Below are 14163 nucleotides of genomic sequence, written 5' to 3'. Positions count from 1 at the left end.
AATTTGAACTAAGAAAGATGAGTGGGTCTAAAGAATTGGACCTGTTGCTGAGTGAGTGAAATAGATAAAACAAAATTCTGTGTGATCGCTCTAATTTTTTTTACTGCCTTCCAAATTTGTTTTTCTTCCAGCTGTTCTATAAGTAAATAGATGATAGAAAATAATATTATGTATAACCATTGTTTAAAAACTTTGCAGACCATTTCAAGTGGATATGCACAACGGGAAACCAAGTGGAGTGATGTTCCGACCTTTAGAAGCAAGCAAGATCTTAAAGGACAGGAACGACCAATAGAAAGACGTCATTCTGGTCAGGGAGATGGCACAAAGAAGGGTAAATAGATGATTTATATAGTACAACGGAAGAGATCTATACAGGTATAATGTTAAGGAACATCTGTTATAAATTGAATTATCTGCATTCAAGTAGAACAGATCCCTGCTGAAAGAGAAGAAACTAAGGCACACTTCCTCAAATCTTCCAATATGGGAAGACCTCTTTGCCTCAACTTCCATTCTGATGTGCCTTGGGCCTTTGAGGAAATCCTAACATAGGTACAGACTTGTGAAAAGTATAAGTTTTCAATTTCAGGATTTACTCTTCCCCAGATTGCTCTGTGATGGGCTAGAACTGTATGGATATGAGCTGTTTGCCCTATGTTTACCCGTTTTTCTACATGGGGGTTTTCTTCAGGTTTTCATAGCTGCTCAAATCCTGCTGATCAATTTAACTCCATCATCCCCAGCAACACACAGTCTCCACATGGCAATATTTGCCATCCTGTTCCATCTAGTATGCAGTGCTCACCACCTAGCTCCAACTTGATAGTACCATGTCCTCATGACCTGTGTACTCCCTCCCTAACCAATTTCTAGATCACAGAAAGGGCTCACTCCTTCCTGCATGCCAAGTCATTGAAAGGGTTTTGATTTGGGGATGAGAGGGGTAGGGAAGAAGGGCAGCGTGGGAAGGGAGAGTAGAGGGCTGGGAGGTCAGAGAGCACTTTCATGAGTTTTGGAGGGAATGCTTACTGTTGGTGTTTGACTGGGAGTATTAGTTGATCACTGTCAGGGTGAAGTGTAGATATTCACTTAAACCAAGAAATATCAGCAATGGGATAATGAATACTAATACAGCCTTGGATCATTTAAAAATAACACAATTGTGTCTTCTACCATTTTTAATAAAAAGGCTTCATGGTTTGATTTCTCTTGTATCCTTCACCAGAAGGGACCAGTTGGATTTCAGGTTCACTCCTCTAAAAAGGAGTCAGGATGGAAAGTGCTGGTGAGAAATGCAGAGCTTGGTTCCAAATGCAAAAAGGGGAATTTCCATTCCTTGGAAGATTCGGTGCCACTGTCTGTTAATGATTTTTGTACCATTCATGTCATCCTCTACTGTCTGGGATATTTTCTCATTCTTTGTAACCCAGCCTTTTTACTTTAAACTTTATCTAATTTAAACTTTGTTTAATTAACTGAATTTCAATAAATCATTTACTCTAAAATATGTGAATGCTTAATGCACTCTTCTCAGTAAGTCAAAACGTAACCTGCTCCTGAACCATAATCATTTATTGACATATGAATGAACTACATTTTGAATTATTGTATCAAGTGATATAATAGGACTCTTTATTTTGCCTTTTTTAAAGTAGATATAATCAACTTAGTTTGATTGGGGGCAGATGTTTACAGAGCTAAAAATGTGTTGCTGGAAAAGTGCAGCAGGTCAGGGCTTACGCCCGAAACATCGAATTTCCTATTCCTTGGATGCTGCCTGACCTGTTGCGCTTTTCCAGCAACACATTTTCAGCTCTGATACTCCAGGATCTGCAGACCTCACTTTCTCCTCGCAGATGTTCACAGGTAAAGGATGGCTGGAAAATGGGAAGCCTTCAAAAATAAGATAATGAGTCCAGAGACAGTATATTCCTGTTAGGGTGAAAGGAAAGGCTGGTAAGTGTAGGGAATGCTGGATGACTAGAGAAATTGAGGTTCTGGTTAAGAAAAAGAAGGAAGCATATGTCAAGTGTAGACAGGAATGATCAAGTGGAGTATAATTAAGAGGGAAATCAAGTGGGCAAAAAAAAAGACATGAAATAGCTTTGGCAAATAGGGCTCAGAAAATCCAAAAAGATTTTATAAATATATTAAGGACAAAAGGGTAACTAGTGAGAGAATAGAGCTCGTGAAAAGATCAGCAAGGCATCCTGTATGCAGCCGCAGGAGATGGGAGAGATACTAAATGAGTATTTTGCATCTGTGAAAAAATGTCTATATTATAGAGGAGATGATACTCGATGCAAAGAAGTGGATAAATCCCCAGGACCTGATCAGGTGTACCCTAGATTTGTGGAAAACTAAGGAAGTGATTGCCGGGCCCCTTGTTGAGATATATGTATCATCGATAGTCACAGGTGGGTTGTTGGAAGACTGGAGTCTGGCTAATGTGGTGCCACTCTTTAAGAAAGGTGGTGAGGAAAAACCAGGGAACTATAGATCGATGAGCCTGACGTCAGTGGTGGGCAGATTGTTGGGAGTCCTGAGAGACAGACTTTACATGTATTTGGAAAGGCAAGGCCTGATTAAGGATAGTCAGCATAGCTTTGTGCATGGGAAATCATGTCTCATGAACTTGATAGAGTTTTTTGAAGTAGTAACAAAGAGGATTGATAAAGGCAGAGCAGTGGACGTAATCTATATGGACTTCAAGGTTTCCCATGGGAGACTGGTTAGCAAGGTTAGAGCTCATGGAATACAGGGAGAACTAGCCATTTGGATACAGAACTGGTTCAAAGGTAGAAGACAGAGGATGGTGGTGGAGGGTTGTTTTTCAGACTGGAGGCCTGTGACTAGTGCAGTGCCACAAGGATTGGTGCTTGGTCCACTACTTTTCATCATTTATATAAGTGATGTGGATGTGAACATAGGAGGTATAGTTGGTAAGTTTGGAGATGACACCAAATTTGGAGGTGTAGTGGACAGTGAAGAAGATTACCTCCATACAATGGGATCTTGATCCAATGGGTGAATAGGCTGAGGAGTGGCAGATGGAGTTTAATTTAGATAAATGCAAGATGCTGCATTTTGGAAAAGCAAATCAGGGTAGGACTTGGACCATAAGACATAGGAATGGAAGCAAAGCCATTCAGCCCATCTAGTCCACTCAACCATTTAATCATGGTTGATGGGCATTTCAATTCCACTTACTAGCACTCTCCCTAGCTCTTAAATTCTTGATCTCCCAAGGAATTATCAATGTCTGCCTGAAGACACCCAACATCCTGGCCTCCACTGCTCTCCACGGCAATGAATTCCATAGGCCCACCACTCTCTGGCTGAAGAAAATGTCTCCTCATTTCCATTCTTCTAAATTGATGTCCATGGGTCCTAGTCTCCTCGCGTAACAGAAACAACTTCCCAGCGTCCACCCTTTCTAAGCCATGCATTATCTTTTAAGTTTTTATTAGATCTCCCTCAACCTTCTCAACTCTAATGAATACAATCCCAGGATCCTCAGCTGTTCATCATGTTAGGCCTATCATTCCAGGAATCATCCGTGTGTATCTCAGCTGGACACACTGCAGTGCCAGTATGTCCGTCCTGAGATGTGGGGCCCAAAATTGGGCACAGTATTCTAAATGGGGCCTAACTAGAGCTTTATAAAGTCTCAGAAAAAGTATGTCGCTGCTTTTATATTCCAACCCTCTTGAGATAAGTGACAAGATTACATTTGCTTTCTTAATCATGGACTCAACCTGCAACTCAACCTTTAGAGAATCCTGGACAAGCACTCCCAGATCCCTTTGTACTTTGGCTTTATGAATTTTCTTACTGTTTAAAAAATAATATAGTCCGTGCCTGTATTTTGTCTAAATCTTTCTGTAGCCTCCCCATCTCCTCAGTACTATCTGCCTGTTTGCCTAACCGTATCATCGGCAACCTTAGTAGAATGCCCCCTGTCCCTTCATCCAGATCATTAATATATAAAGGTGAATAGCTGCGGCCCCAACATTGAACCCTGCGGGATCCCACTTGTCACTAGCTACCATTCTGAAAAAAGAATCTTTTTATCCCAACTCTCTGTCTTCTGTCAGACGGCCAATCCCTAATCCATGCCAGTAGCTCACCTCAAACACCATAGGCCCTCACCTTACTCAGCAGCCTCCTGTGAGGCACTTTATCAAAGGACTTTTGGAACTCTAGATAGACAACATGCACTGGGTTTCTTTGGTATAACCTACTTGTTACCTCTTCAAAGAATTCTAACAGGTTTGTCAGGCACGACCTCCCCTTATTAAATCCATGCTGCCTTGTTCTAATCTGACCCTGCACTTGCAAGAATTTGGATATCTCATCCTTAATGATGGATTCTAGAATGTTAACTATAACTGAGGTTAGGCTAATTGGCCGATAATTTTCCATCTTTTGTCTTGATCCTTTCTTGAACAAGGGTGTTACAACAACAATTTTCCAATCATGTGGGACTTTCCCTGACTCCAGTGATTTTTTAAAAAAATATCACAGTCAGTGCCTCAGTTCTTTCCTTAGCCATGTCTCTCAGAACTCTAGGATGTAGCCCATCAGGGCCAGAAGATTTATCAATTTTTAGAACTTTTAGCTTTTCTAGCACTTTCTCTTTTATGATGACTACCATACTCAACTCTGCCCCCAACTCTCCTTAATTGTTGGTATAAACTCCTGTCTTCCACTGTGAAGACAGACACAAAGTACTTAAGTTCTTCAGCTATTTCCTTATCTCCCAGCACTAGCCTTCCAGCATTAATTTGGAGCAGCCCAATTTCTACTTTGCCTCTCATTTGTTTCTTATGTATTGAAATAAACTTTTACTATCTTTCTAATATTACTGGCTAGCTTACCTTCATATATGATCCTCTCCTTCCTTATTTCTTTCTTTGTTATCCTCTGTTTGTTTGTTTATGTAGCCTTCCCAATCTTCTAATTTCCCGGTGCTCTTGACCACTGTATAGACTCTCTCTTTTAGTTTGATACGTTTCCTGACTTCCTTTGTCAGCAAGGGATAATCTTTGTTTTCTTTGGGATGAACTTCTGTACTGTGTCCTCAATTACACCCAGAAACTCCTGCCATTGTTGCTGTACATTGTCTTCCCCAATAGGCTCTGCTTCCAGTCAATTTTCGTCAGTTTCCCCCTCATGCCCTTGTAATTATCTTTATTTAAATGTAACACCATTATATCCGATTTTGCCATCTCTCTTTCAAACAGCAGACTGAACTCCACCATATTATGGTCGCTGCCTCCTAAGTGTTCCCTTACTTTAAGATCTTTTATAAAGTCTGGTTCGTTTCATAGCACTAAGTCCAGAATAGCCTGCTCCCTTGTGGGCACCATCACAAGCTGTTCCAAAAAGCCATCCTATAAGCATTCAGTGAATTCCCTTTCTTTGGATTCATTGTTCACCGGCAGCATTATTCACCCAGTTCACCTGCATATTGAAGTCCCTCATGATCACTGTGATCTTGTCTTTCAGACTTGCCCTATTTATTTCCTGGTACATCTTGCATCCCTGGTCCTGACCACTGCTGGGAGGTCTGTACATAACTCCCATTATGGTTATTTTTGCCTTTGTGGTTCCTCAACCCCACCCACACAGACTCCACATCATCTGACCCTATGTCATTCAGTGCCATACATTTCATCTCATTCTTAACTAACAAGGGCCCCTCTGCCAGTCTCCCTGTCTTTTCGATAAATTGTAAATCGTTGAATATTTAACTGCCAGACCTGAACCTCCTGAAACCACGTTTCTGTGATGCCTATCACATCATAATTATTCATGGTGATTTGTGCCGTTAATTCATCTGCTTTGTTACAAATACTATGAGCATTTAGATAAAGCGCCTTCAAGCTAATTTTCTTATGATTTCCAACATCTCTAGTAATACATCCTAAGTTATCATTCCTATTTGCTTCATTCCTAGCCTGCCTTGAACTTAAACCCTGCACACACACTAACCTGATGTTTTCTTTCTGCTTGACTCCATACTCCCTGTTGTTTTCGCTTTCCCTGCCCCCCCCCCCCCCAACTCAAGTTTCAAGTCCTAGTGACCACCCTATTTATCTTTTCACCAGAACACTGGTTCTAGATTGGTTCAGGTAAAGACAATCCCATGGTACAGGTCCCTCCAGTTCCGAAACTGTCCCATGAAACGGAATATCTCTTTCCCACACCAATCTCTTAGCCATGTGTTGACTTCCCTAATTTTCCTATCCCTATGCCAATTAGCAGTGGCTCGGGCAGTAATCCGGAAATCATGACCTTCGAGGACCTGTTCTTTAATTTCCTTCCTAGTGCTCAATAATCCCCAAACAGGTCCTCCTTCCTAGCCTTACCTATGTTGTTAGTGCTAATGTGGACCACAACAACTGGATTCTCCCCCTCCCACTCCAATATCCTTTTAAACCAGTCAGAGATGTCCTACACCCTGGCACCGGGCAGACAACACACCATGCGGGACTCCCGATCCAAATCGTAAAGGATATTATCTGTCCCTCTAGTTATAGAATTCCCCTATAATAGCTACTGGTCTTTTTGCTTCTCCCTCTTGAATGGCCTTCTGCACCATGATGCCGTGGCCAGCTGGCCTAGCCTGTCCACAGCCCTTTTCCTCATTCATACAGGGAGCAAAAATCTCATACCTGTTGGACAAGTCAAGGGCTCCTCCCCTACCTGCCTCATGCAGTCACACCCTGTTGTCCCTGATCATTAAGAGTTTGAATTACTTAAGCTACCAGGTGTGACTGCCTCCTGAAACAAAGCATCCAGGTAACTCTTCCCCCTTCCCGAATGTGCTGCAGTGTTTGAAGCTCACACTCCAGATCATCAATTCTGATCCAGAGTTCTTCCAGCAACCAACACGCTGCAGATGTGGTCACGCCGTTCACAATGGGATCAGCCAGCTCCCACAATATACAGCTACAGCACATCACCTGTCCAGCCATCTCTGCTTAATTTATATAAAGCTATGACTTAAATAATTTCTAGACAAGTGTAGTGTCTCAGGATTCAGCCGCTACCCAAATATATAGCCAGCAGTCCTTTGCTCCTTACTCTCACCTCTTGATAGATGGAGACCCTGATGCCTGAGGTACTTTTTTTTTAAAAACTGTTTTACTTACCTTCCCAGCAGTCCCCTGCTCCTCACTCTCACGTACACTTAATGGTAGGGTCCTGGGGAGAGTTGCTGAACAATGGGTCCTTGGAGTGCAGGTTCATAGTTCCTTGAAAGTAGAGTGCAGATAGATAGGATAGAGAAGGCATTTGGTATGCTTTCCTTTATTGGTCAGCATAGAATTTGGGAAGTCACGTTGCAACTGTACAGGACATTGGTTGGGCCACCTTTTGGAATATTGCATGCAATTTGGAAGGATGTTGCGAAACTTGAAAAGGTTCAGAAAAGAAAGATTTACAGTGATGTTGCCAAGATTTGGCAACAGGGAGAATTTGAGTTGTAGGGAGAGGCTGAATAGACTGGGACTGTTTTCACTAGAGTGTCAGAAGTTGAGAGTAATCTTTTATAGAGGTTTGTAAAATCATGAGGGGCATGAATATGATAAATAGACCAGGTATTTTCCCTGTGATGGGGAAGTCCAGAACTAGAGGGCATAGGTTTAGGGCGAGAGGGGAAAGATAAAAGGGACCTAAGGGGCAACTTTTTACGCAGCAGGTGGTGAGTGTATGGAATGAGCTACCAGAGGAAGTGGAGGCTGGTATAATTACAGCATTTAAAAAGGCATCTGATGGAAATATGAATAGTAAGGAAACAGACCCCTTTGGTCCAACTTGTCCATTCCAACCAGATATTCTAACCTAATCCAGTCCTATTTGCCAGCACTTGGCCCATATCCCTCTAAAGCTTCCCTATTCATTACCACTATTATCACCATTATCCTTATTTCTCTACTCTCACCTCTGAAAATCTATATCTCTGGTTGAGATAGTCTGGAGTTCTGACTGGACATCATGATTTGGTTAGAGACAAAAAACTGCAAATGGTGGAATCCACAGTAGATAAACAAGAGGCTGGAAGAAGACAGCAAGTCAGGCAGCATCAGGGATGAAGAGTTATATCTGAAATGTTGGTTTCTCCAAATTTTGATTTGGTTGGCTTGAATTCAGCACTGAGGGTGATAGTCTTGTTGCATGTCTGGAATAGTTCCACTATTCTGAACACTATCTGATGTAGAAAAAATGCCACCATCCCATATTCATTAATTATAATTCATTTCTTGGCTTGAGTAAGAAGTATTTCAAATTTGTTAATATTTTTATGATTTATAACACCATCTGCTGCAGGAAGTACTCAGCACAAGGATATGAACTTGTTCAGTTTTAGACTATTTATTTAATTTTGAAGTGATTCTGTAACTCAGTTGTTTTCTAAGATACCCAGTCCTGTGTTTCATTTGGTCCATTGCCAATGTTGAATGTTTTTGGCTATGTCCGAGTTCCATAGAACATTTTGGAAGGTTTTCACTGTGAAGTCTAGCAACCTCTCTCATTGTACCAAACTCACTGAATTAATTGTCTACCTGATTCCACCCCATCTTGCCAAGTGCTCTTCCCAGAATAACTTACCATTCAATGGCTATCCCATTTTTCACAAGCATACCTTTGCACTCAATGCTTTGTGTTTAAAAGCCCACTGTGTAACTGGACAAGCACTAAAGTCTAAAACTGCCCTATATGGTCCCTGACATTTGCCCTGGGCATGGAAATGTGGAAATTGCCACCCTGAAGTTCCAGCTGGATGGGTTCTGTGGGGGTCGGTGGGGATGATGTTCTCCCCTCTCATGACCATTAGTGGAGGTTACAATGCCTGACCTTGCCAGCCTAATCGGCAACTGGGTTAGAACAGTCAGAATAGTCAGCCATCTGGAGGAATGCTTGGCACTGCAGAATGAAGCTCAAAGATCTTCTTGACTTCACCAGCATAAGTGCAATCTCACACTTGAAAGCTCACATTCATTCTTTCTATCTCTCATTGTACCCACCTCCCCACCTCCCACCAAGGCTTTACCACTGATTAATGCTTGGAACATGTTCAAAGGTTCCCAATAGCAAGGTTACATCTCATGGAATACAAGGAGAACTAGCCATTTGGATACAGAACTGGCTCAAAGGTAAAAGACAGAGGGTGGTGGTGGAGGGTTGTTTTTCAGACTGGAGACCTGTGACCAGTGGAGTGCCACAAGGATCGGTGCTGGGCCCTCTACTTTTTGTCATTTACATAAATGATTTGGATGCAAGCATAAGAGGTATAGTTAGTAAGTTTGCAGATGATACAAAAATTGGAGGTTTAGTGGACAGCAAAGAGAGTTACCTCAGATTACAACAGGATCTGGATCAGGTGGGTCAATGGGCAGAGAAGTGGCAGATGGAGTTTAATTCAGATAAACGTGAGGTGCTTCATTTTGGGAAAGCAAATCTTAGCAGGACTTATACACTTAATGGTAAGGTCCTAGGGAACATTGCTGAACAAAGAGACCTTGGAGTGTGGGTTCATAGCTCCTTGAAAGTGGAGTCACAGGTAGGTTGGATAGTGAAGAAGGCGTTTGGTATGCTTTTCTTTATTGGTCAGAGTACTGAGTACAGGAGTTGGAAGGTCATGTTGTGGCTGTACAGGACATTGGTTAGGCCACTGTTGGAATATTGCGTGCAATTCTGGTCTCTTTCCTATTGGAAAGATGCTTTGAAACTTGAAAGGGTTCAGAAAAGATTTACAAGCATGTTGCCAGGTTTGGAGGATCTGAGCTACAGGGAGAGGCTGAACAGGCTGGGGCTGTTTTCCCTGGAGCATTGGAGGCTGAGGGGTGACCTCATAGAGGTTTACAAAATTGAGGGGCATGGATAAGATAAATAGACAAAGTTTAGGGTGGGGGAGTCCAGAACTAGAGGGCATAGGTTTAAGGTGAGAGGGGAAAGATATCAAAGAGACGTAAGGGGCAACTTTTTCACGCAGAGTGTGGTACTTGTATGGAATGAGCTGCCAGAGGATGTGGTGGAGGCTGGTACAATTGCAACATTTAAGAGGCACTTGGATGGGTATATGAGTAGGAAGAGTTTGGAGGGATATGGGCTGGGCGCTGGCAGGTGGGACTAGATTGGGTTGGGATATCTGGTCGGTATGGACGGGTTGGACCTAAGGGTCAGTTTCCATGCTGTACATCTCTATAATTCTATAATGACTTGTTGTCATGCATCTAAACCCCCAACACTACTAACTCTGCATGCCCTCAGCACTGCCTAATCACGCACTCAGAATACCTCCCCACCTACACCAAAATTAACAGCGTGCCTCTCAATTCCCCTTGCTAAATACCTTTCTCTCATTCTAACCCACAAAGAAAAAAGGCTGAAAGAATCGAGGCATGTGTTGGGCTGCCTGTTATTCAGCTCCTTTCCCCCTACATGTAGTGGAGCCTAACTCTCTGAACATCCCAAGTAGCTGATGGACTGTTTACAAGCCCTGGATTGGTATCAGAGGTTGTCCTTGACTTGCCATGCTAGGATGGCATGATTGCAGGCTATTCCCTTTGATTTGAAGGAGGCCTGCTAACAGCCTAGACTAGCTTCCTTCCATTGTGTTTGAGCTATACAACAAGGCAAGTATGAACTAATGAGTGACCTTTATCTGCTGAAAGAGCAAATGCAAAAAGGCAAGACAGGGATGCTGTGAGCATCTGGATAAGCTCTGTGTGGGTGTGCGTTATAACAGTGAATGGAAGTCCCAGAGATGCCGCTCAATCGACTTCATGAGCTAAGTATGTGTCTGCATGTAGAATCCTTGCTACAGCATTACAGTAATTATTGCTGTTGCAGCATTGATGTGCAAAAGCATCCTTTACTTGGATTTGAGATGTGCTCTGAGGGTTTTTAGAGGTTAGCAGCGACAATGGACATGGGGTGTATGTGAACAATGCTAATGGAGCATGTGTGAAATGTTGGTGACCAGTGTCTCTCAGGTGTTATTTGGAGCAAGTGTGAGCTGAATCCACCAGGTACCTTCTATAATTTCCATGTCACATTTTCTCCGTACCTAACGGATAGAAAGCTGAAAAGTAAATTGTGAGTTAGGCCATGAACAGGGTTTTTAAACAAGTAATAATCCTCCTTAATTGGCAACTCACCACTGTTCGAAGTAAGGCTCAACATCCTGCTTGCATAAATGTTGGTTTGAGTCCTGCTAACATTGAAGTAGGCCATGCTGGGATTCTCCTTAATCTCACCTCGGAATGATTTCACTTTTCTGTATTTTATTTCAACTGCTTGAACTTTTCTATTGCTGCATGGTTTCAATTGCTCTGAATTTAATTTCCTTTCCTCAGGATTTTTTTTTGTTGTTGAGGTGATGAAAGTGCTGTTAACTTGAAACATTCAAATACAAGCTGCTCAAACTGGTCAGGAACAATATGTCTAGCTGGTACAAAGTGGTTTAAGAAATACTGCAAGAATGTAGCTAGTACTTTTATAAGGATAAAGAAATGTTGTTATGATAATTGATAAAATGAATTGCGATTAGTAAAACAACAAGGTAGTGTGTAGAATCAAACTGGTAGCTGGATAACTATATCAGACCTGGCATGCCTGGAAATGGTATATCCATAACCTTGTTCAATTTGATCCATGGAGTATCTTTGGAAGTATGCGGTTCCCTTTACATATGCTTGAATAACGCCAGTGAACAAAGGAACTCAAGTCTCATTTAATCACTGTGGCTATGGGAGGGAGAATAATCTTTCCACTTTGTTTAAATGTTCGAATTCTATGTTTTTCCTTTCTCGAGCATTGATGGTTTGTAGCTAAGCTTTGAAATGTTTTGAGCTCCTTTTCCCGCACCTTAGTCTTTCCATGTGTAGCCCATTAATAGAAGTCTTCCAATGTCTTTGCCCTGCCTTCAGAATTTTCTCATTTGAGCTTTGTCCCTTGGGATTTTTTTAAACTTCAGACACTGGCTCCCCTCCCCGTTTTCCACTATTCCTTATATTGTGCTTCAATCCATTATTTCTACCTGTACATTGAGATACCAGTCTTGAGTATTTCATGCTGTGGGTGTTTGTGCATACAGTGTTCATGATGCTGTTTGTTCCTTAGCTCTAAGCACAATTTTTCAATTCCTTACATACTATAACATACTTATATCTCATCGCCACTATCTTCAGGCTAACTAGCTATGGGCAATACTTACTAATCCAGCCAGCGAAGAAATCTGAATTTTTTTTTCTTTTAAAACTGTACATAGGCACTATAGTAATGAGCTGTATTTGAGAATCAAAGTTTTTTTGTAGATTGGTGTCATGTCTTCTGATGTGAAAGTTCTATTATGATTTATGTTAATCTCATTCTATCATGTTACATGCCTTTTGTGTCATGAAGAACCAACCTTTTACCAACACCTGAGCAGCAAATAGTACTGCAAGAAAAATAGCAGCTGTGTGAAGACCAGTAAATACAGAAACATCTTTGACCACAAGTACACTGGATCTTAAAAAAAAATGCAAGGTTTTCTTAAGTTTTCTTAAGTATTCTACTTAGTTTCAAGCCCATATGAGGAAGAAAATCTTAACATCTTAGAAAAATGCATGTGCTGGAAGTGGAAAAGTTGGTTTTGCTGTCAGCTCACTATTAGTAATAAATGTTTCTATTCTAATTCATGAATTCTTAGAAAAGCAAACACTTGAGTATTTGCCATGTATGAAAGTTACTCAGCAGTGCATTATTGTAACTTTATTTCCATTTCTATACGCATACGCCAGAAAGAGTACTTCTGTACTATACTATATTTCGGTCATGCGTGCATGTGGCATTACACACTTATCAAATCCCCCTGCACCTACTCCCCACAAACCCCATTTCAAGTACCAGCTCAGAAGCATTCTTACTGAGGTATTTAGAGGAACAGTTCAAGTGTGGTGCTCTGATTAAGATACAGCACAGTGCATACAGCTTTTTTGAACATTAAGCATTGATGAAGGCATTAGAAAATATGCAAAGAGTATATTGTTGATGTTAGCTCAGGTGGAGTAGTCTCTAATGTCTAGACCCTCCGACCAGCCTACCATAATGCCTGCATGGATACTAGTAAGCAGGCAGACCAATCGTTCAGCCCGCGTTGCAGTATGAAACAGGTTGATTTTGGGCTTAACTGACAGGGAACAAGGGTTGCCAGGATCCCAAAAAACTCAGTTGGGAAATTTTCCAACTTTTCTAGCATTCATGTTGGAGGGGGATGCCAGAGCAAAGTGGAGGCAGCCACACCAGCTAGAGTTCCAAAGCAGGATGGTTAAAAGCTCACCTCATTCTCTGGACTTTTTCACAGTTTTGTTATGGATTTGGCCAGACCACTCAAAACATTTTTAAGCAGATAACCCAGATCATAACTTTGCAATTTTGTTTTGGTAAACGTAAAATGAAAATTACCAGGAGTAACTTAGGTAGGTTGACTACCAGGTTTTAAAACAGACAAAATTTATTCACGAAATTACACAATGAAACACAAAGAACAGAATAAAGGACTCTACAGAACTCAATTTATCCAAACTAAACTTAATTATGGGGATCTGAATATATACATAAGCAAACCCCCTTAAAAAGTCAAAACATGGAACAGACACTTACAGGTTGAAGTTAGAAGGAGAGGGAGAGGACACTCTTTGCTGTCACCTTTGCAACCACTCTTCGCATCCTATCCACGTCAACTAGTGTGAATCTATGCCCCTCTACAAGCTCAAATATTCCCTTTATATCCACCGTGTTAACCTGTGTACCCCACTTATTCCCAAGAGCTGTCATGCCCCTTTGTCAAATTTAATGCAATCCTTGCCAACCATTGCCTCTGCTCATCATCCTCAGCTCTTACCAGCCACAATATTAACCCAAGCTTTATCCAAAGTGGGCAAGTTTGGGAGCCATGGTGAAATGATTGAAACAAAAATATGAGCAGGTTTAGTCAATTTGGCCCTTAACACCTGCTCTGCCATTCAATATGTTCATGGCTGATCATTCAACTCATTACACTGTTCCCAGTCATTCTACTCATGCCTTTGAACCCTTTATTCATAAGAAATATCTAAGTCCTTGAAAACATTAAATATTCTGACCCCAATGATTTTCTGTGGC

At 41.5% G+C, this 14163-nt stretch overlaps 1 protein-coding gene across 2 annotated transcripts in view; it reads left to right on the top strand.

Moving 5' to 3' along the window:
- The window catches only part of gra (granulito), an 87815-nt gene that overhangs the window by 55150 nt on the left and 18502 nt on the right, over window positions 1-14163 (top strand). For both annotated transcript variants that reach the window (XR_009644662.1, XM_060824418.1), the window contains exon 4: window positions 199-334. Coding sequence is in view for 1 of the 2 variants with exons in the window: in XM_060824418.1 (XP_060680401.1) it covers window positions 199-334 (136 nt within the window). In the remaining variant the exon portion in view is untranslated. The remainder of the gene's footprint in view (window positions 1-198; window positions 335-14163) is intronic.

This window comes from Hemiscyllium ocellatum, chromosome 4 (assembly GCF_020745735.1).
Source record: "Hemiscyllium ocellatum isolate sHemOce1 chromosome 4, sHemOce1.pat.X.cur, whole genome shotgun sequence".
Lineage (NCBI taxonomy): Eukaryota > Metazoa > Chordata > Chondrichthyes > Orectolobiformes > Hemiscylliidae > Hemiscyllium > Hemiscyllium ocellatum.
This window is presented reverse-complemented; position numbering and strand designations above follow the sequence as displayed.